Below are 25298 nucleotides of genomic sequence, written 5' to 3' on the forward strand. Positions count from 1 at the left end.
TGTATTTTATTATATTTGTATTAGAGGTCTTTTATAAATTCAAAATTTATCAAGTATTTAAACAACATCAAGTTTCGTCAGATTATAATGAGATCATTGAATAGTAAGTTTGTCAAACAACAAAATATGTGCCATCTATGAGGAACAGAATCAGCCAAACATCAAGTACAAAATTAAAATGTTAAGGGATTTCTGATGCATTGTGCGAGTGTTTTTGGGATACGATTGCTGTCAAGCAATCTGTAGACTTTTACCATTGACCCTATGACACACTCCCTCACGTCATTCGTTTTATTCTAAACATTCGCAACATCTCAGATTCTTATGATTGTCTTGCTTTAAAAGGTAAAAACAAGCAAAACAATTGAACATAAACAACTTTCCTGTAATGTTTTACTCATAATCTTCATGTGTGATATTTTCCTGGACTTATATGCGTGTTTTTAACAATACGGAAAATCAGAATTAAACAGTATTTATATTTAGTGTTTTTATAAATTTAGAAACACGTCAGAGGGAATTCCCAAATTTTGATAACTTGCGAGAGTTCTCTGAAAGCCGATCGATAATTCTATTTCTGTCACAAGAACTGAAGTGGAGTATTTCTATATTTTACCGTTATGAAACTGATATTTGATACTGTACTCTCATAAAGAAATGGAGAACCATTCATCATATCATTTAATAAACGTTCTTGTTCCAAATCGCAAGTCGCGGTTTGTTTATGTATTAATGTCCATGCGTGGTCTCACTAATAAGAGACAAAAAGAATTGTAGAGACAAAAAGCGTCAAGAAGCGACAAGAAGAATAATATTAGCAACAAGAAACTATTTAGCGACAAGAAAACATTTATTATTTATATTACTTATTCGAAATAAATATTAAAAAAATATGCAAAAGAAAACAATTTCAAGACAGGAAAGTTAATTTTGATAGGGGGAAAAATGAAACTTGTAAATCTAATTCAGTTGCTACATTTATTTACATGATATTTTATAAGGTATCACAGGAAGTATATTTTGTCTTTTTATTTCTTTTTAAAACCATTTTTGTACAATATATAATTTACTTGCAAAATGTATTATTTGTGCATAATTGTCCAGAAAATACATTACACAAATTGTGAAATACAAATTAAGAACTGAAATCAAACAAGAGGAAAACATAATTAAAATGTGAATATTTTTCATAATTTTATTTAGTGTATTGTCTCATTTAAAGATATTTATCATGTTTATGCATATAGATTGAAGATTAAAGGAAACTGATGACAATCTTCGAGTTTTCAACAGGTGTTCACTATTCAGTACAATAATTTTATATTCTGGTGCGTGTAATTGATGAAGGTGTTAATGGATGTTATTGTTGCAATAAAACAAAGGACACGCACCTAGTTAATCTCATTTGTTGCTCTTAATTGTGTATTACCTTAGAGTGAAGCCACAGCTAATGTTGGTCCTATCAGGAAAAATTAATTGTACAGTTAGGAAGGAAATAATATTTCATGTTTTTGTTTTATTAAATCCTTCAAAAGGAAGGTGACAAATCTGTTTTTATTTTCATTTTATAGCGTTTACATTTCCTTTGCTCTTACACATGTTTAATTTCTACATCTGTCAATATGATAATAAAAAGTACACAATCTCTTCATCGATTTTTTTTTATTTCTTCATCTTTCAATATAATCCTAAAAAATATTTTAATGTATGTGATAACAAAATGTATTCTTGTCGCTAAATAGCTTCTTGTTGCTTTTTAATTTGTCACTTATTATTTTTCTTCTTGTCGCTTCTTGACGCTTTTTGTCGCTAATTAGTGAGACCCCACATGCGTGTAGTTTTCCTGATTTCAAGGGGTATCAGATTGAGTGATTCCCCGCTTCATTGATTAATTTGTAACTCATGGGATTCTTTCTATGTCTGTCTGCATATGGAGTGCTATTGTTGTTACATAATTTTAAATCACATGCATAATTTAAATTAAAATAAATGTGTCATCGTAAAAATTACCTATAACACCCCTTCAGGTGAAATGGAATTTTCCATGTTATCGTTTCCAGTTGTCTACCTTTTCGAAGTATTCGTCAAGAAGAATTAACTCGTTAATGCCGGTAAACGTCGTATTATATTAAGAACGATCTCAATGTAAACAGAGGAGTTTGTACGGAAAGGAGTCATGCCCTCTGAGTGACCCAAAGGAACTTCAATAATTAAAGAGTAAGAAATGGGGTTCTTCCTAAACTGGTCCGCCGTTCTATATATAGCTTCGCACCGAAGGTTAGTGTAGCGATAAGTGAACACAATAGGGGTCCAGTTTAGGGTTCCGCCTAGAATTACGGTGATAAGATACGGAAGCAAGTTAACTCGTATCACGGCATTGGAACCAAAAAAGTTAACTTGTACTACTGGGAAGTCGTAACATTCAGAAAAATATATAAAAAATATGATGTTTTATGGGTTTCTGTTTGTACACTTAATAGAAATAAAGTTGATTTACTTGAATTTTACACAGGAGTTAAATGAAAACTTAGACAAAAATAAAGAATGTTTTAAAGCATTAATGTTTTAACTGATCTTTCAAACTAGAACATAGGCGGATCCAGCCCCCCCTTTTTTTGTGGAAAACATTTGGTTGATAATAAAGGGAATCATTGAAGTGTGACTGGAGCGGGCCCCCTCTTAGGTCAGTCAGCGGGCTCCCCCTTTGGAAAAGTTCTGGATCCGCCACTGTAGAACTTAATCCAGACGAAAGTTAAAACATTGCTTTAACTGTACCTTATTAAAATTGAACATGTTGAATATATGTATATATCCAATTTAAGTTAATTAAAGCTGTAATCCATGATCACAAATTGAATGCTATGTTCACAATTGTTGAAAGCCATGTGCTTTTTTTGCGGGGAAAATGCGGACCCCCTTAACAGGAATCAGTTAAATTTCATTGTTACATTTATTTATAGACTAAAAATAATTTTGGCAATCATTTTGACTAACTGCTAAGATTTAATTATTCATGAAAAATTTTCTTCGGGTGAAACTGTATATACCTTAATTATCTACATCTGCCACAGTATTTTCTATCCAATATACAAGGAACATAAGCTACAAATTGGTCATTGTACTTTCAAATTATATACATTTTACAGACTTAAGATGTATTGGGTGAAAGTAACGTATATCATGTATATTCATCATTTAACACCATTTGAATGCATTTAAATAAGTTGGTACGAGTTAGCAATGGTACGAGTTTGCATTGGTACAAGGTTTTTTTTAATGGTACGAGTTTACAATGGTACAGGATAACTATAATTAGATAAAACACAATAAGTACATGGCTCATACACTTGTAACGGGGATTGGCTATTCTTTAAGTTGAGTGACTATTCAGATTGTTACATTTTGCATGTGCAGTTGAATTAGTTTAGAGAATATTACTATCCAGCTGTACCAGGGTTACCGGCCAAAAATGCTTGAGACTCGCGCATGTTCATGCTTTTTTTGCAACAGTATTCTTGGATCTATTTCTTTCCTCTTTGATCTTTTGAATTTTGGCCAAATCTCATGCATTTGTTTAATGAAAATTTGGCAGAACTGCTATACATGTGTCAATGAAAACTATGGCAATCGTATCCCTCAGAGCATTCTGCTCTTTGATTCTATTACCTGTACGAAAAATGCATGCAATCTTGTTATTAGGCATATGTGCATGTGTGCTTACGTGCCTTACACTTTATTGTCTATAATGTGCTTTTAATGATATTTTACTGTTTCTCCAACTTGTCTCGTTCAAAGCTATAAATAGGTATGTTCTTCATGATGCGGATACTAGTATCCACATGTGACATTTGACATGGCGTCTTTTTTGAGTTACGGAAAGAATTGGACATAACTTTGAGTGTTATGCCTTCGTTAGTATTGAATATTTACATCAAGGTCTTAAATAGCAATGGATTTCATTTCGTCAAAGAGTCTTTTTTCTTAATAGTTATAAAAAGTACCAGGATTAAAATTAAGTACGCAAGACGCGCGTTTTGTCTACATAAGACTGATCAGTGACGCTCATATTAAAATAGTTATAAAGCCAAACAATTACAAAGTTAAAGAGCATTGAGAATCAAAAAGTCCAAAACGTTTTCCCAAATACGGCTAAGGTAATCGATTCCTGGGACAACAAAAATCCTTATTTTTTCGAAAAATTCAAAGTTTTGTGAACAGGAAATTTATAAAAAATGACCACATGTAAATTGATATTCATGTCAACACCGAAGTGCTGACTACTGGGTTGGTAGTATTATAGTATTTAAGCTGGTAGCTGGTAGTATTATAGTATTTAAGCTGGTAGCTTAAAATACATCTGAAAATATCAAATAGTAAACTCTTTCAGGAAAACAGTTCAAATTTATGCAACTAGGCCAAAATCTATCACAAACAAGAAGAGGACAAATACAGGTTATTGCGAAATACAAAGCAAATGAATAAAGGAAGATATCAAAGTAATGAGATTTGCAAAGTAAGTTTTTTTTAGAAAGAAAAACGATAAACATAATTTTGTTATGGATAATGTATGTAATCTTATATATTGGGAATCCGGGTTTAGATGAGAATGTCATCAAAATTAGAGGGTTAGCGCCATAAAACCAGGTTTATCCACTATTTTCTAAATTTGAAAATGCCTGTACCAATGTAAGTCAAATATATAACAGTCCTTGCTCTCGTTTTTGATGTTATTTGATTTTGCCATGTGGTTATGGACTTTCCGATTGGATTTTCGTCTGTTTGTCTTTTTTCATTTTTAGCCATGGCGTTGTCAGTTTGTTTTAGATTATGAGTTTGACTCTCCCTTTGGTATCTTTCATCCCTCTGTCAGTATTTTTGTGATTTTACTTTTTTTTCTTATACCTCAATTTAGTTTTTTCATTTATAAATATACAAGCAGAACAGAAATGACTTAAAACACGCTTACCAAACCCATTTAACAAAAATTGAAAAGTAATAGATTGATTGATTTGTTTTGATGAACAGTATTTTTAGCTGACTTGGCGATACTAATTGCGGCATTCTGTTCTGTTGTCGAGAAAGCCAGATTGGCCAAATACATGGACGGTATAACTAGAAGTCAGAATTATTTAAGGTCAGAATTGAACAAACCTTCGCGGATGGAATTTTAACTTACAAGATAAGGATACACCATGATAGTGACCTACTGACATCACTTGGTCACCGAAAAAAAATTGGGTAACTAAAATTTTAATTTAGAAAATAACAACTTCACATGTAAGTTTATGATTTTCAGCAAAGAAGTGTGTTTCCACATCATTTTAAGTATTATAGTTATCTTTTAGTGTACCCTTTTATGTTAATTGAAATAATTACGACAATTTTGATAGTCTGCACAATCTTGAAAACTTTTAGAGAGTGTTTACACGCAGTGAGGTAAAAGGTAATATCACAGCAGCTTTACTGTACAAAAGATGTATAACTACATGTCCTCTGTACCTTACTCAAATGAATATGATTGATAAAAAAAAACCAAAATCACAAAAATACTGAACTCCGAGGAAAATTCTAAACCAAAAGTCCCTAATAAAATGGCAAAATCAAATGTTAAAATACAATTTAGATGGGAGAACAATACATTCCTTCTGCAGATGGTAAACGGATTAGCTTTTGCTTTATTATGGCCACAAAAAAATGAAGGAGACTTAACTAAAAAGCAATAATGGGAATATTTTTCAATCTTTGATGTCATCAGGCCCGAGAACACAGTTATTTCGTAGTGCATTTCCTTTAGACAATATATTCAAATTAAAAAAATCGCACCTGCTTTTTTTTAAAAAGATTTTTACAGAGTAGCGTACTACCAGTGAGACAAATAATATCAAAATTATAGAAAGTTCTACCAGCTCTAACTCAAAATATTGACAATTCTGTGTTAAGAGGGTGTACAATTCAGTTTGACAGCATTGTTGTATAATACTGCTTGTACGAAATAGTATTCCATAATTTCACCTGTTGCTCAGATTTTGATATAAATGACATAGTTTAAAATTGGGAACTGTTCCTCAAACATGTCAAAAGCAGGGAATTAGAAGTTGAGCTTAGTACCATTTTACATGATAAATAAAAAAATGTGTTTGAAAAGGCAGGAAACAGTGTTTATAAAACTGCTAGTATATATATTACTATAGCTGCTGCAATGATAGCCCCAATCCCAGTTATCCAACAACAAAATATACAGGTCAATACTGTTGGTGTGATATAGATGTATGGAGCAGGATTAACGAGTATTGTTGGTCCACAATACAGTTGCAAAACATATAAAGATAAGAATGATGAAATATCTAGTACAGAAATGTTTTAAAAATACTTCACACGAACGGTGACAGAAAATGATGTAAATTGTATTTTCATATATCTTATAAAGCAAATTAATTCCATATAACATATAAAGCAATGATTGATAACAAATAATTAAAAAAATATATTCAGTCCACGAGCGTCTTTTACCGCTTTCAGCTTTATTAATACCGATGCAAATACAAATGCGTTTCAATTAATCCCATTAAATATAAAGAATCAAATTACTAATTAACGCATCCATTGCTTTTTGTGTATAATTTGCAATTTCAAGCATTACTTGCTAATTTACCAAAAGTTTAAAAAAAGTGACAGTCATTTCATGTCAAAACAACCTTTCACCCTGAGTTGTTAATTGCATATTACAGCGCACTGGTTCCCTGAAATTTGGAAGTACAAAAAAAGTACGTCTGATGAAACTAACAGGGCACCTGCTATTATATCTTCGTATATTTTCATAATTCAAAGAAATTTTCAAGAAGGGTTCTACAATACTTTCTATACTTATTGAAAAAGTTACAGATATGCGTAGGAACTTTTCCTATATAGAATATGGATTACTCTCTTATATGTTCAAATAAGTGGTTCTCTACCATTGGAAAATGGACATAAAATGTAAATATTCATAAACATAAACTTTTAAAGTCCATGAGTTTTGAATTTGCAAACCATTTGACGTCGATCTGTACATTGCATCATTGTGTACTAGTATTGTGTTTTGTCTATAATATGCCTATTTGTTTTGTTTTTTTACCACCTATTTGCTTGTTTTTGTAGTAGCCCATTTGACGTGGCTTGGTACGTGTACATCCCGTCATTGTGTTATTGTGCTATGGTAATATTTTTTTATTCTTATCTTTCATTTTTGCTAATGTGCTTTGTTTATATGCCTTTTTGTTTGTCCTTGTTGACATATTTGCTTGTTTCTGTAGTGATTACGATTAAAACATATTGTTGACTGCTGTTCCCCTATTTTTGACATTTTTACCTATTATGTATTGTTTTGTTCACACATTTTTGTCAATATAATGGAATTTTATGCAACTAATATACAAGTGAGAGGTTTAGTTTGCTATTGACAACATTTAATCTACAGTTTTTTTCTAATTAAGAAAATACCTGTACCAAGTCAGGAATATTACAGTTGTTATCCATTTGTAAGATGTGTATAATTTTCCCTGAAGTTCGATATTCTTGTTATTTTACTTTTTGATATGCAAACACAGATTTTCTTTATATGTTTTTTGTTTATGACCTCCCTGGTCTGCCGTTTAGTTTGATTCAGTATATACCAAACAGTCTGTATCACTCTTTTCATTTATTTGAAACTGGGATAAACAAACTCATCAAAGATATCAGGATTAAAAAAAAACATTTGCGCCAGTCTCGCGTTTCGTCTCCATCCGACTCAACAGTGACGCTCGAATAATTTTTTTTTCAAAAGGCCAAATAAAGTCTGATTTTCCTCATAGTAATATCATAAACCTCCTATATAAAGAGAGAGAAAAAATTCAAGCAAAAGCCCATAAAAATACACATGTACTCTATATTTCAATTATATTTATCAAGTATAACAATTATTATAGATTATTGTTGTTAATCATCTCAACGAGATTGATTTTCTCGCTTAAGCCGGTACGCCGAATGTGAGAAAAGCAATCGAGCTTACATAACCAATGATAATCCGTTTATCGCTATTTTACCTATGACGACGTTGTTAATTTCATTAGTTTCATTAACAACGGCATGTGCTCCCTTAGTTTCGATCGATATTTTTCATATCACTCGACTCCATTGAGAACGAAAATTATAAGACAGAATGATTAAAGGAAAATTTTGTAAAATCGCGATAATGTGTGATATCTGCATTGTATGACTTAAGTGATTCGTTGAAGTTAACCGTTATGAGTTTTATGCTTGTCATAATTTTCAAATTCACTCTTTCAGTTGGTCGAACTATATGAGTATAATCGCATATGGTCATTACCAAACGCGTATGGTTTAAATACTCATATGGTCAGGAATATAACCATATTTAGCTTCGGTATTCATATACGGAAGTACTTAGTTAATTGCAGTTAATTTTAAATCAGTTGTTTTTAATTGGTCGATCAGTCTCTTTATTTTTAAACAATTGAAAATAAATAATGAATGTAAACACAGTTTTAGGTGCAAATATCGATACCATCAGATGCTGAATATAAGACATATACTTATGGAATAGCACACAGTTTTTTAATAATAACATTGTAAACACACGCTACTTGGGGTTTTCCAACTGGATTGTTGACAACATATAACAACAAATGTTGGCAGAGAACGTTTACGTAACATGAGCGAGAAAAATCAAGGTAAGTCCTTGGAAAATATGGATACCCTAATTTGGTGTTTTGCTCTGGGAGAGATGATAACACACGTTTTCATCCATTTCAAATACTAATAATATGTGATATCGCTTTTTTACGAAAATGTCCTTTTGGTCCTTTAATTGAGAAAATTGGTCCTGCGATGTTTCATAAATAAAATGGCTCACCTGTATATTAATGTCTGGTTTTAGGGAGGAATAAATCGTGCTTTGCAAAAGAAGCACTCTTATTCAAACACCAATTGTCTGAAACTGACATTATCAACATTGATTGACAACATATGTGTTACGTTTTGAGGACGTGTTTACTCAACAAGCAATCTGCATTCATTCCAACAAGAACCAACCGTGCTTCTCTTCTTGTCGGCGTGTTTTTTTTTATTCATATGAGACTGGCTTCATCATAGAGGAGCTACTTAAGAAGAATGAAAAGGAGTTATCATTATCCTTAAACTTCATTTTAAGTATTTACCCGATGTTCTCTCACTAAATTATTAAAAAAATGGTGACTATATTGAACGCAATTATCCCATCGAGCTTGACATAAAGGATACAGAAGATAAAGTTTTTTCTTCCTTATATTTTGACTACAATGTAACATCTAGAAATTGTTAATGAGGGTCTATTGAGAACAAAACCTTACGACAAAAGAGATGGATTCAGTTTCCCAATTGTGATATTTCCAACTCTATTCAGCAACATCCTAGCAGCTAATGAAGTATTTATCTACCATTAGATACACTATTTCAGAGCCTACATTTTTGAAAATAATTTCCTTGATGTAATAATGCTTTTTATAATGCAGCTATAATACCAAGAAATTCATGATCGAGTGATAAAGTTGAAATCGTCACTTCGACTAGTTGGTTGACCGTTATGGAATATTGTTTTAAAGACGACGGCATATATGTTCCAGTTGTTGAATCATATAATGCCGGCCTCTTTTCCTCGAATTTGACCAAACACATTTATCAACAGGTTTTAACTTACTTGATAAACATGACGGGTGCCTTTTGTGGAACAGGGACTGCTCATCCGAACGGAACAATTAAGATCCCCCGGTTGTATTGCTTTAAGTTTTCTGTGTTGTGTTTTGTGAACTGGCATCGCCTTAATGCCTAATTTTGATGATTTCTGTCAATAGCCAGTTTGTGACTACCTAGTGGGTAAATACGTCATCATATAAATCTCAAAAGGGGGAATTCTTTCTTTAATCTATTTATGATATTTCCGTGTTCTTTTATTGTTATTCATTGACACTGGGCAGTAAAAAATCGAACGTTTATTGTTAGTTTTCAAACTTTTCGATAGAGTTGAATTTTACATTATTAGCAGTCAACCGTTTCACGTACCTTAATGATTTAAAAATCCATGTGCAAAAGTTTGGGTTTATTTCGGGTGATATTTAAATATTGAAGATATAATAACCTGAGAGTACCGAACGTATCAGATTTAACTTACATTACGAAACTTTTATTGATTTTAACCATGGCCTATACAATTTCTTCACCCTATTCTCTTTCTTCAGAATCCCTGACATACCAGGCATTGTTTCTGATAATCAAACACAGGCTTTTATACCGATCTCTGTCAGAAATTATATGTTCTGTCTTGTCTTCATTACATCAAGGCATACATATAAGCACTCTTAATCATAATCCTTCAAATAGTTGATAATTGTCCAGCTAGCCGAATGAATACTGTTGTCTAACAAGCCGGATGGATAGCTTGAACTATTATTTCCGACTAGAAAAATCTGTAATGTAATTGTTGGACTATTTTTCAAGTTATGCAGGTCAATCTAGATGCAGTCATCTGTAATAGATAGTGTAGTGATGCATATCCATCATTTCCTATACATATAACAAAGCATAGTACTCTTATCCAAAATATTGTTTTTTTTATCAAAAAGTATCCTTTAATTTTTTCAAAATCCTCACTACAAACATGTGTACCTGTGTTATCTTATATTACTTGTGTTTTCTTTTGTAGGGTAATGTTAATACAAGTGGTTCAAACACATGCTACTTAGACTAAGAAAATTACTGAAATTGAAAAATATTTGCGTCAACCAATACTGGAAGAAAAATTGAATGCAAGCGTTCTTTTGTATTCTGAGCAATGAGCGAAACGTAACAAATTTCTATTTTCTATAGCTTCTGTGTGCAGTTAGTCATGTTAATACATGCAGTAAGCCATGTTAATACACAATACAACTTTTGTAACACCTATATCCTCCATTTATTTTTGCCACTATATCTCACACACCCATTGTTTAACCCTCTATATATACCAACAGAGACATATATGTCTGTGATCCCACATCTAACATCGTGTCATTTCATTATTATGAAGATTGTTTAATTTTTGACAAGCTGATATCAATCTTTCAATTGCCTTAAATGTACTGAACGACAACCGATATTCCCATGGGAACTATATAGTATGCTATAATATAACAGATTTGTCAGACTTAGACAATGTTAGAGTAAGACTTATTACCTAAATGATAAATTAAAAAATTATTACATTTAAAAAATGTTTGGTATATACCGACGAGACAGCAACCAAATGACATACATAACTAGAAGACATCTAGAGTGCAACAAATAGTCTTCGGCAATAGCCAAATGTCTATGATATATGTTAAGCTGTACATCGCAACGAGGCAAACAATATGAAATTAATAATAGGAATTTTTAGCTGTTGCGGAAATACTTGACTTCATTTTTTTTTATAAAATGTCCCTTGACAATTTCACAACAATTGTAGGAAATACTTAAACTTTTACATTTATTTGATTAAATCATTAACATTTGTTTTATTTATGAAATGTCCTATAACATTATTCACAAGATTTGTAGGAAATACTTAAACTTTTACATTTGTTTGATTTAAACAAAGAAAACTAATTGATGAAAAATCAATCGAAATCACGAGATAGTAGTTATAGACGGAATGAATAAATGACAAGAATAAAATTCAATAATGATACATAAAAGTTCAGTATTTGGTACATATGTATTGTAACATTTAATTTTTAACAAATTGATACCAAAGCCTTATTTGCTGTCTGAAACAATGGAGAGCTTATTATTTTTATAACTTTCCTTTATATGTCCACCTATGAAAGGGATTTTTTTGACATCACAGTAACTGCTATTTTTATACCACTCTTAATCATTTTATTTACAAAAGTTATAATTCGTTCCTCCGTCTACCTAAATCTAATGCTGTTCATAATATCACTAACTTATTGATTAATTTGTTAAATGTTGAATGATGGCCAGTGACAAGTATTAAAAACTAATAATGGATCTTCTTAATGAAAAATTGAAAAATATTTCCATGTAGACCTGATATACAAATACTCATCATATGCAGGATCTACATACAGCTTAACAATTGTAACATAAACTACACTAAATCATCATACATAGAAATTAATTAAGGTAGATCATGGTAGATTGGATGTAGATTGGAGCTTATAATATCTACGAAACATGTAAAGAAAGATTGATTGAAGTTGAACAGGGAATGAACACAAACTATATTACATTATGGTGTGATATCATGTTCATTTTTTTACAATTACCCCAATAAGGTTCAAAATAAATAATTGACTAGGTTCAGACTGTATTTCCGCGGTCTTTTATCTCTGATATATTAGATCTCAGGATGTTATCACTAGAGTCATGTCATTTCGGACAAATCCTGATGGTAACATATGCCAATGATTTACACATGGACATCCCCAAAAAAGAATGCACTCATTTAGGGATATACTTAAGAGGCTTATCTGCATTTTTTTCTATGCATAATGTGCTGAATCCAGAATAACTGTGATTTTCAAGAAAGTAGATTATTTTTGTTCATATTTTGAAAGTTTAGGTACTACAACATGTACAAGACATCAGTGAAACATAAAAAGGGAAAATAAATAAAAAAATAATATTTAATCAATTTCAATGCCATGTTGATTGTCTATTCATGTGTGAAAAGTTTTTCCTAATTCTCAGCTGTGTTGGGCAAGAACAGAGAAGTTTATAAAAAAAGTAATAAGGAATTACTACAGATGTGATGTGTTCTGAAATTATGCTCTTGTAAAAAGGAATGGTAACGTCCCGTGACCATTCTAGTTCATATATATTTTTCAAAGGCAAACCAGGCATGTGTTAGTTCGTTTTGAGCTGAAAATTTGTCAATGACAGTTGTCAGTCGAAGTTAAGAAATGGCTGTTCCGAAAACCGAATTTCTTTTTCAACGACACATTACTTTGACTTCATATCTTTTTCAAATAATTTTGAAACTAATGATGTCATCTACCGTTCATAATATATTTAATTTACTTAATTGGCCGTTATTTAATTGAAATGGCATGTATGATGTTTGTATAATAACAGTAAACAACTAGTTTATTATACCAAATATCCTTCTGTTATGATACAGATCAAACTATTAAAAAATTTAGAACCTGATAAAGACATCGAGGGGCTGATAAAACCAAAATCAGGTAAAATATGAGAGCCAAACCCGGCCAAGGAATCAGAACTACTAGTATCCATACTGTTACTTTCATGTGTCTTTCAGACAAATGTCCAGCAGAGAGTGCTCCACCACCATATGATTATACAGTACCACAAGGTCAACAATATGAACAGTTACTGTATCCTCAGGGGTATAGTAAAACCAATGAGTATGCACAGATTCACCCTCCACAAGGATGCAGTCATGGAACTGGGTACCAACCCCTTGTCCAAGGCTTTGAACAGCAGGGTTATCCTGAAACACAATATTATGGACAACAACCGATGTATGGAGGTCAAGGGCAAAATGTTGTAAGTTTTAAAAAAATCATGAAAAGTAAACAAGACTAATTCAAACTGATTTAAAAAGATGTTATCATTTTTATCTAATTTATGTTATATCCCAAATATAGAACCTGTTGCTTGTTTCATTGATATGTGTTAAACGCCACTTTCAGTTTTGTTGTGTTTTTTTTTGTGGCGGTCGGAACCATCGACTCTCGGTAGGAAAACTGACAATGCTAGTCAATTAAGATTCGAATACACCTGCCACATACAGGATTACAACTCACAACTGCAGTGATGACAGACTAGTGATACAGTTATCTAAATTAGACCACTCGGCTAGCTGGGCCCCTCAATTGTCATTCAAGGATTTAGTTTTTAAAGACATTCAACGTGTTAGGATTGATTAGGGATTGGACGGTTCTTGTTTGTAGTTATACATGGGAGATGTTGCTCTGGACTTTCATTTGTATATATTTAATATCCTGTGATTTTAAATTAGAGCAATCAATCCTCAACCCTCTTTTATTACTTTTCCTGGATTGACCCTCAATGATGACTATGCAATGTTTTGGCCAACGCATCGGGTATTCCTCTCTTGCCTTTTTTAAGATTTGATAATATTATATAGAACAGATGCGTCTTCCAGTTTATTTCATGTTCTATTCCCCTGTTTAATAGATGCTACTGCCATTTGACGTTTAGTCCCCGAGGATATCCCCAGCCTAGCTGTCAATACTTTTATAACGACATGGTATATGATTGATATGTGCATCTTCTGTTAATTACTGTTAATAAAATGTGGTATCATTCAAAATGCTGAAAAGGTCTGTCTACCCTAGAAATATATTGCGTTAGCCGTATTTTGTCATCCAAATACAATAATGTTCAAACAAGCAACACTACAGAATTCTATGTTTAAGTTAATTTACCTTTAACAGATAATTTCTGTTTGTTGGTTGCACAGCCTGTGCCGTCAACCATGATAATGGCAACAGCCCAATCAAATCCATTTGATTGGTTTATTCCTGCTCTCTTAGCATGTTTTTGTTGCTTTTGGCCAACAGGAATATGCGCTATAGTAGCTGCTTGTATTGTAAGTAATGCCTGAAAATATGAGTATACATATCGTAAGAGTTTAATGCACGGTTAGAACATGCACTTTATCATAAAACGGTTCACCAAAATTTTTAAACCAATATAGTCTTTTGCGTGCACGTGGAGGCGGCAAAAAACAAATATTCAGTCATTCAAAAGTTTTAAATAGAATAGAAAAAAAAACAAAGGATGTTTCATGTCAATTAAGCTACATGGTGGTATTATTCTGTATTATATATATGTAATGATGTGACTGCCATACAAGTGTGAGGTTTAATCCACCATTTTCTACATATCGAAATGCTTTTTTCTTTGTCAGGAATATGACAGTTTTTTCCCCATTCGTTTAATGTGTTTGAGCTTTTGATTTGCCATTTTCATGATTTAATAAAGGATAATCTCTGTGTGTGTTTCTACCGCTGGTCTGATAAGTGAATTGTCATTTTAGCTCACCTGGCCCAAAGGCCAAGTGAGTCTTTCTCATCACTTGTTGTCAATTGTCCGTCGTCGTCGTCCTTTAACTTTTACATAATTGTTATCATCTGAAACTATTCGACCAAATTTAATTAAACTTGGCCACAATCCTCAATCATGGAGTATCTACTTCAAAAAATAATATGTCTGATGACCCAAGATGGCTGACATGGCTGAAAATAATACATAAGTGTAAAATGATAGTTTTGTCTATTATTTAGAAAACCGTTATAGGTAGAGAAAATTTAACAAGGCAAAATATTCAGATTGTTGATGACGTCAAAACTGTCAAGCGATTTACCATTTTTCATTTTGGTCGTTCATCTTGAAAACTGAGATAGATAGAGTGAAACTTTTAATTGAACAACTTATCAGTAAGACAAGATCTCCGAATTAATATGGTGGTCTTAATTGTATTCGACTGATAGTTAGAGTTATTGCCCTTTGATAGAGATTTGTAGCAATTTTGCGTTGTTGCCTTATTTCTAAAAAAATATATTAGACACTAGAAACTTTAATGAGCAAAACTGATCAGCAAGACAAGATAATACATTTAAGGCAAATGGAGAATATTTCCGACGACTCTTTTTTGGAGTTTTTACCCTTTTTTCACAATTTTGTAGTGTTTTGCCCTATATAATAAAAATATATAATAGATACATAGAAACTTTAAATAACAAAATTGATCAGCATAGCAAGATTCACACACAGGTCAAATTTTGCCGATCGATATAATTATTAAACTGTCACTCTTCATACGAGTGATTCCCGTTATATGAGGATTTATTTTTTCCTATTTTGAGAATAAAAAAACAAATAGAGAACTAAACAGCCAAATAATCAGCAATACGAAATTTTCTCATTAATACCATTCTTGTCTTCATTGTTGGAGAGAGTCCATTGTTGATTATGCACATAGAGCAAGGTGAGCGATATAGACTCTTTAGAGGCTTAAGTTATTCGAGTGCAAAATATTTTTCTTTATCATAACAATAACTGTATAAGTGTATGGAAATTGATAGACAAAGTTTCATACATCAAAAGGAAGGATGGAATTTATTTTGGTGGTTATCGACCACAGTATTAAGGAATAAAGAGGCCAAAAAGGGAACAAAGACTAAACTTTTGTCCTTTCCGGACAATAACTTGAGTATAACTCTCATGATCTCTATGACCTTTTATGGTTTATGGGGTTTTATGTAAGTCGTAAGGTATGAGATAACGATAACGAACAAGAGCCAATGACATTGATACACTGTAGCAATATTTTTTTGAGAAAGAACAATAACCAAAATAATGTGTTCTATACTTTTAATGTCATTTTCGCTATTTTGATAAACCGGCACATAATAAGTTTTACGACAGCACATATCAGAATTGTATTGAAAGATGTTTTTTTATCATTTAGTAAGTTAAATATTTGCACAAACTAAGTCATATGCCGCTGAAAGCAACAATTGTACGAAGTTATTGAGATATATTTTCCATATTTAATTGTAAAAGTTAAAAAAAATGTGCAAGAAAGTTTGTTTTATTTATTCTTCAGTCAAACAGAGCAGCCAATAGTGGAAACATGCAGAGTGCTGAGCAATCAGCAAGGGTAGCCAGAAACCTGACAATACTATCGGTTGTCCTCGGTTTAATTAGTGTCGTCATTCTAATAGTGTATAGGGATGTGGTGTTGCCATCGTACGGATATTCGCACTATACATGAGAATTAAAGCAACAGTACTTGAATCAAAGTCTATGTTACTATACAAAAATCGATGCATGTTATATTACTGGATTTGTTATAACATATAACATAAGCAACACAACGGGTGCCACATGTGAAGCAGGATCTGCTTACCCTTTCGGAGCAAATGAGATCACCCCTAGTTTGTGGTGGGATTCGTGTTGCTTATTCTTTATTTTTTCTATGTTGTGTCGTGTGTACTATTGTTTTTCTGTTGTTTTTTTTTATTTTTAGCCTTGGCATTGTCAGTTTATTTTCGATTAAGGAGTTTGACTGTCCCTCTGGTACCTTTGGTCCCTCTTTTAAATTACCTTTTTGTAACATTTAATGTCTTACACTGTTATAATAACCTTTTCATGCATTTTATATGTATGAATATCTATTGGAAAATTTTCATGACACTTTCTTGTAAAATATTGTTGTCAAATACATTATTTACATTTAAATTGATGCAATTGTTATAACTGAGAAATTGTAAAAGGAAAGTCCTTTAGTAGATGGCAGAATTTAACGCTCAAACACATAAAAAAATGGGATAACAACTGTCATATACCTGGCTTGGTACAGACATTTTCTTATGTAGAACATGGTGGATTAAACCAGATTTGATAACCAAAAACCTCTTACTATTATTACAGTCGCATAACATTCAAATATATTGACAGCGATGTGTGAACAAAACGAACAGATATTATTGGTAAATATGAAAGAAATCGGGACGCAGCAGTCAACATTGTGTTATAATCTAAATCACTATAATACAAAATAGGAGTAGATGCATAACGGCCCTTATTTGGCTCAAATATTACTGCACATTTAAAAGTAATCATACATGTACATATTCTAAAATTTGTTCAAATTAGACTAAAAGAGGGACGAAAGATACCAAAGGGACAGTCAAACTCGTAAATCTAAAACAAACTGACAACGCCATGGCTAAAAATGAAAAAGACAAACAGAAAAACAATAGTACACATGACACAACATAGAAAACTAAGGAATAAACAACACGAACCCCACAAAAACTAAGACTAAGGCACTATGTATTCAAAAAACAAAAACAAATACAAAGTATCACATTGCAACATACCATGGTTAAAATTGCATATTTTGTTAAATTGCGTGATTTTACATGATTTTCCCGACTTATTAGAGAATTTTTAAATGGAAACGTATGTGCGCACCAAAGAAAAAACTTTATATTTTGTGAGATTACGACAATAGTTATTACAAATCTTCTCTTAAACTTTTTTTCTCGTTTCTTGATTTCCACAATGAAAATAACGACAGAAAACTGAATAAATTTGATATTTTTCACATATTTTGACGTAATTGTGAAGTTATCAGATCAAAATTTTTGTTTTTCATTTATATTTCATGACCCTATACATTTCCAAGCATTATGTGCCAAGTTGAATTAGTTGTCAAACAGTTTATTTTCATGGATAAAAACCGGGCCTTAATCAGGTTAAAGCACAATACTTATTTGTCAACAAAGAAAAACAAAAAAGCAAAAAGACATAGCACATAAGCAAAATCGGAAGACAAGAATACCAACATTTACCATAGTACAATTACTCAATGATGGGGTTTATATATTACAATTACAAACACGTGTTGCAGAATCTCAATATTGATTTCTTCGAATCCATACCTCATGATTGCACATGTACTAGTTTCCCTTTCATATACTAGTATAATCCGACTTGCCACGTTTTTACTACTAACCTAGACATTGGCAATAGTATTTCACTGCGAAATGTGTTATGAAAAAGCCGAGAAAGTTGAGATTTGGAAACACGACTAACTGATTAATTTAGTCGAGTATTATGGCAGGCTATGAACTAATCGCGCACAAGAGTTGTAGATACTCTTTCGGAATGGGTTATTCTTTCGTAGTGTGCTAATTTACGATTTTTGATTGATTTAAGCCTTCCAATTGATATTTTATCGTGTTGTTTTCTATGTTGTGATGTTATGCTATTGTTTCAGAAAAAAGGAGAAGGTTTGGTACCATTAAAACGTTTAATCCCACTTCAAATGTTTGCACCAGTCCTAAGTCAGGAATCTGATGTACAGTAGTTGTCGTTTGTTTTTGTTATTTATACGTGTTTCTCATTTCTCGTTTTTTATATAGATTTGACCGTTTGATTTCCATTTGAATGGTTTTATACTAGTAATGTTGGGGCCCTTAATAGCTTTTTGTTCGGTGTAAGCCAAGGCTCCGTGTTCAAGGCTGTACATTGACCTATAATGGTTTACTTTTAAATTGTTATTTGGATAGAGAGTTGATTCATTGGCACTCACACCACATCTTCCGATATCTAAGGCTGTGGAATAGTGATACAAATTAGAATACAAAAACTGAATGGGTCTACGAATACACATGCTACATCGATCTTTAAAGACATAAACTTTGCCAAGCCCCTATTCTACTTCCATAACAAATATATTATTGTCGCTGTATATAAAGCCCCAAACAACACCGTTTTGATTGCAAACATATTACTGACTGCCAAAAGGATGAGGTGTGATCATTTCTTTGAAAACTCAACATTTATCCCTATCGACACTCGCCGAGGAGGAAATCCTGAATAATCACAGGTCAGTTCTATGTTTCTTTTAAAAATCAACCAAAGGTAAAGAACTGGATATTTCTTCACTGGAAACCTAAATCACATAAGTGTCCAATATGTCTTCATTGCAAACCAAAATCACATAAGTGTCCTTGCAAAACAAAGTTATATTGATAATCTTCAAATTATTACATGAAATCAATTTAAAAATTATTCAACATCAACTGTATCAGCAATTAAAACTGGGCTTCAAATGCAGTGCAAAACCTAATAATTTAGGAGTTGCGTAATCAGATGTGGATACTTTAAAAGTCTCTTTTCTCTTGCAATAGTATTGAAACATCTTACCTTCCTACATGTTTATATCCTTTACACATGCATTTCCAATTCTAATCAAAAGAAAAAAAATGAGAGAATGAGTACAGCGATGTTTTATATAAAAAAAAGTGGCATCTATAAAACCACCAAATCTTAGAAATGAAGTTGAAATCGTCACTTCGACTTCGGTTGATCGTTATAGAAAATTTGTTTTGAAGACGACGACATATATGCTCCAATTATCGTAGCCACATACCCCTTCTTTTTGTCGGATGTGACCTTAAAATCTTATCATCAAGTTATAACTTACTTGATAAACATGACGAGTTTCACTTGTGGAACAGGGTCTGCTTATACTAACGGAACAATTAAGATCCCCCAGTTTGTATTTTTCAGTGTTTAGTTTTCTGTGTAGTGTTTTGTGAACTGTTGATAGTATTTAAGTCGATTTAAAGACATCGCCTAGTGCCTTTAATGATGTCAGATCATAGTCAGGTCGTGTCTGCGTTTAAGGGTGGGGGGGAGGGGGGGGGTACAAACGCCATCAAAACAATCTCGAAGGGTGAAATTCTTTCTTCAATCTGTTTGTAATATTCTGTGTTTGTTTTTTTATTGTAATTCATTGACACTGGGTATTGAAGAATCGATTGCTGGTTTTTGTTTAGTTTTCAAAACTTTCGATAGAGTTGCATTTCTCAGTGTGAGCAGTCAGCTGTTTCACTTTAACCCTATGTTTATACCAACATAAGGATATACATGTTTCTGATCCCAAATTCAAAAAGCTTGACATTTATGTATTATGAAGATTGTTTAATTTTTGACAAGCTGATTTATCTTAAAATTGTATTTAATGTTCTGAACGACAACCGATATTTACATGGGAACTCTACAGTATACTACACTATAACAGACTTGTTAGACTTAGACATTGATTACCTGAATGATAAACTAACAAATGAATGGTATATACCAACGATACAGCAACCAAATGACACACAATACTAGAAAAGATCTAGAATGCAACATATTGTCGACGACAATAGCCAGGTGTCTATGCAATACGTTCACTGAACATCGCAATATGAAATTAAAAATAAGAAATTTTGGCTGGTGCGGATATATTTGACAGCATGTTTTTGGATAAAATGTCCCTGTTTAATGTTTGATATCATAAATTTAACTTTCATAAATAAATTCCCAAATAGGCAACAAAAACTATCAGACGCATATAATTTTGAAGTAATTATACAAGGTATCGTCCGGAATGATATATCGTTTTGAAAAAAAATAACTCTATATATGTATATAATAGATTCATAAACCACCATGGAATTTTACCAAGATTTGACAGAAGATTCTTTCAATGAAAAGATAGTATTTTTTCCAACATCCCCCCCCCCCTTTCAATAAATTTATGTTTTAACCCTTTTATAAATCAATAAACGACTAAAGGAGGCGAGACACTGGGTTCCGCGGAACTCTAACGAATTTTTCTGTTTGGTATTTATTTTTATAGTGTTCGGTACTTCTTCAAATAAGGACATTTGAGTGTGCCGTTGGTGTTGTTCATACAGAATATATGTAAGCCTCAAATCTATGTCCGGCCTCAAATCTATGTCCTTTCCCCAAATCTATGTCCTTTTTAATATTGCGTCATAAACGTTCCAAATCTATGTCCTGTATTGTCTCAAATCTATGTCCTGTAGTATCTCAAATATTTAATTTGTCCTTTGTTTACTCAAATCTATGTCCATTTTTGGCTCCAATATATGTCCTTTCATCGACGTATCAAGTATAAGTCGTCATTGCAAATAAGGAATGATGGTAGAGCAGGACACTATTCCAAATGAAGGATACACTTTATCAAATAAGCGCAAAAAAGGTATTTCAAAGGATCCAAATCCAGAATCTTTTTGGGCAGATATGCCGTACATTGTACAGATTGCAAAGGCCAAAGAAGAACATCAAAATTGGGGAGCAAACAAAGTTGTTGACGAATTGAAAGTGCCGTTTTCGAATGGTAAAAAGGTTTTTGTCGCTTTACTTTTATGACCAAGAATCGAAATGTATCTGCAAAAAATCTCAAGACTTAAATAGCAATCATAGAAAATGTTTAGACAAAGAGCAATTAATTCACATAATTAACAAAAACCACATGAAAGACCATAGAAAATATGAGGCAATTTATTACTGTTTAAGAAGTACAGTATTTCCTGTCGTTAGAGAAAGCATCAAGGTACTAATTAAATTAAACGTGAACTGCCAGTGCTGTAACAATGCAGTAGAAATTCCCAAAACAACAGTTTTAAGGAGCACAATTCCTACAACTTATGCTAACAGTCGTTGGCAAATAAACTTAAAGAAAAATGCCACCAGTCAGAGGTTAAAACTACATTTGCAACATAGTAGTTTGCTTTTCTCGCTTGGCATTTGGTGGCCCATTAAAAGGAAAATTTGCAAAACATGTAGAGGAACTAACTTTAAAATATGTATATCTGTATGATCCGCCAAGAATATTACAGAGTAACAATGGCAAAGAATTTACAAATGTAAACTTGGCTGAAGTTGTTTCAATTTTTAAGACCGGGCAGATACAAATAGTAATTCTTTACTGTCTTTTCAGTAAAAAAAATATGTGTAGTTTAATTCTTGAAGACGGCATACAATAATGACACACACATGATTTTAACCACAAACATGGAGAAATTACTTTAGAAAAACAAAAATCATACAAGACCGTATTTAAAAAATAAAATTTTTAATCAGGAACTTTCTTAGTCCCTGTTTAAATACAAGCGAAATAATCTAGCTAGATTAACTTATACTTGAGCTCTTGTGCACGCATGGAAAACACATACCAACAAATTAATATTGAAATATGGGAAATGACTTAATAAAAGAAAAACCTATAAGGCCGAAATTATTAGACGGGCATAAATTTGCGCATGCCGCTAAAAAAGAAATTAAACATTACACAGTTTTAAAGCCTTTTCTTTTATAACGGACATAGATTTGAGAAAAACGTCACAATTAAAAAATGGCCACAGATTTGAGGCCGAATATTTTTTTATGGACATAGATTAGCGATTGACGACACGATGGGGCATGGATTTGAGAAACGGACACAGATTTGAGGTCGTACATAGATCTGAGGTTAACATATATTATATTTTTGTTTACTAAATACCAAAGATATAAGAAGGAATTTTAAAAAGTCCGTTTTTATAAACAGTCTATATAGCTTAGATTTAATTCAGAGCTTGTTTTTCTATCATTCTTTCCTTTATAAAGGATATCTGTTTACAAAGAAGCTATTGAAACAAGGATTATTAGAGGTTAAGTAGAAGTCATCCTTTCAACAGTTTCAATTTAGGGTCCGCATAACGAGTTGGTTGACTGTGGTTTGTAAACTGATGTTTCTCTTTTCGAGTTTTTTTTTCTTTTTTTTCTAGTAGACCCTTTAGTATTTTCCACCTATAATTCTTTTGTTATATATTTTACTCCTAAGAAAATACCAAAAAAAGAGAGATTTAAAAGTCAATGTCATTCCTGCATAATGAGCCTCTTTTTTATTCCCTGATTATTCGTTTGAAGAATAAAGAGCCATCATTAAAAACCATGCCTATTGTAATATACACTTAATTTAAAGTTTCAGGCTGATGGTAAGCATGGCATAAGTTATATTCAGTTATAATAAAAAGTAAATTTAGCACTACTTTTTCGCCGAATACCTGACAATGTATACAGTCTAGTCACCTAATTTCGTGGTTACATAAGTTCGTGGACTTCCGGAAATCCTAAATATCTCGCATGCGTGTTATTGTTATGACGTCATCAATGGCATGATTTGATTGCTATAGGATATCCCTACAACAACATCATACAAAAATGAATCGCGACGTTTCAAGCAAGGTAAGACTTATTACTTATTTATTTAATAAACAAAATGGCTGATTTTACTTATTTCTTTATTTGTCTTATTTCCAACGACCTCAATAACTTTATTCCCAAGCTATAATCCCAAATCCACGTGTTGTCTGATTACGCTACTTTCTAATGAACAATATCACGTGATAAACAAGGAGATTCCCTGTCAGCCAAAAAAATCTATGGAACGCAATCAGTGTCATATTCTTATATGTTTAAGATGAATTTTAACAATAAAAGATGACTTTTGGTTAATCAAATGAACTTCAAAAAGGAGTTATTTAGCACAATTCTTGTAAATTAAGTTCAACTAACGTCGATAACTTGAGTTTTAAAGAGGATTTGTATAAACAGCTTTAACTAATGGTGTATTTATTTGTTTTGTTTGGAAAAAAAAAATAGAAGATTTGTGTATCACAAAATAATTAATTTTCATTTTTTAATATTTACAGGTTCAACTTAAATGGCAGAAAAATAAGCAGAAAGAAACTGAAAATAGCAATTATGATATATACATTTGTAAATTATTGGACTGTGTTTTCAGATTTATTTATATTTACCATTTACTATTGACAGTTCTGTATTAACAGTTGGACTACTTTTGAGTAGTGAACATTTGCTCGATTTTAATAAATGTGAACTTTATCTTCTGGGGGGGGGGGGGGGGGGGGGGGGGGAAATAATCATGATTCCAAAGGAAAAAAAATGACTGTAGCCTAAGATTATTTTTTTTTATAATTAATGGGAAGTAAAATAACTTTTAAATCTGTTACTTATAATTATTTTAATAATATTTAAAAAGTTGAAGAAAAAAAATCATTTTTTGGTGTTTCAATTTTTTTTTTATTTTCTAAGATTTTCAGGCTCAATAAAATAAAATCAAATACTTTGTCTTTAAACAATGTTTTATTTAGTTTCACTGATCTGAAAATGTACAAAAATATGCTTGTATGAAATTACAATTATATGCTCACCACTGGGCTTCCATACTGTGTGTTCTTCTTGTGTTATTTTTAGAACGAACTTTTTCCACGAAAATAGGTGGCGTACTTGGCATCATATGCCGATTTGTATACACTAGAAATGTAGGTCATATAAAAAAAACTAGCTAACGGAAAGAATCAAACTAACTTGTATTATTTTAATGAAGTTCTAAGGTTACATTATCGACATATAAAACAAATTGTTGTTTTTTAGTTTTACCGCATTCCGTGTGAATAGTCTTATATCCACGAATATAGGTGACACTACCGTATTCGTTCATACAAAGGCCTGATATGAAATTTTTGTCAAATTTTGTTCTTCGAACTACAAACAGGAACTTCTTACAAGCATAAAACAATAACATTATATGAAGTCTCTTATTTAATGTTTTCACCCGACATCATTAAGGGAACATGATACATGTAAATGGAACTCTGTTTTTACAAAATCTTCGCATACACTATCATAAAATACATGTACATTAGATAACGAAACTAACATGTTTAAATATTTTTATGTATTTAACAACACATTAACTGCTTTACATATAGATTCTACCCCTACATCAAGTGTGATACGATATTTGTCCACTCGAGACAGTTATATTTTCAAATTTGAAACGCGATGCTCGCCGATCGTTTTAAATATTT

The 25298-nt window shown here is 32.0% G+C and overlaps 1 protein-coding gene across 1 annotated transcript; it reads left to right on the forward strand.

The window, feature by feature from the left end:
• Positions 1-8536: 8536 nt before the first annotated feature.
• On the forward strand, positions 8537-13602 carry LOC134684557 (uncharacterized). Its single transcript, XM_063543851.1, has 2 exons — positions 8537-8711; positions 13316-13602. The coding sequence occupies exons 1-2, from the start codon at positions 8693-8695 to the stop codon at positions 13600-13602; spliced, it is 306 nt and encodes a 101-aa protein (XP_063399921.1). The 5' UTR covers positions 8537-8692.
• Positions 13603-25298: the final 11696 nt, after the last annotated feature.

The sequence above is a fragment of the Mytilus trossulus genome, chromosome 9 (genome assembly GCF_036588685.1).
Source record: "Mytilus trossulus isolate FHL-02 chromosome 9, PNRI_Mtr1.1.1.hap1, whole genome shotgun sequence".
In the NCBI taxonomy this organism is placed as follows: Eukaryota; Metazoa; Mollusca; class Bivalvia; order Mytilida; family Mytilidae; genus Mytilus; species Mytilus trossulus.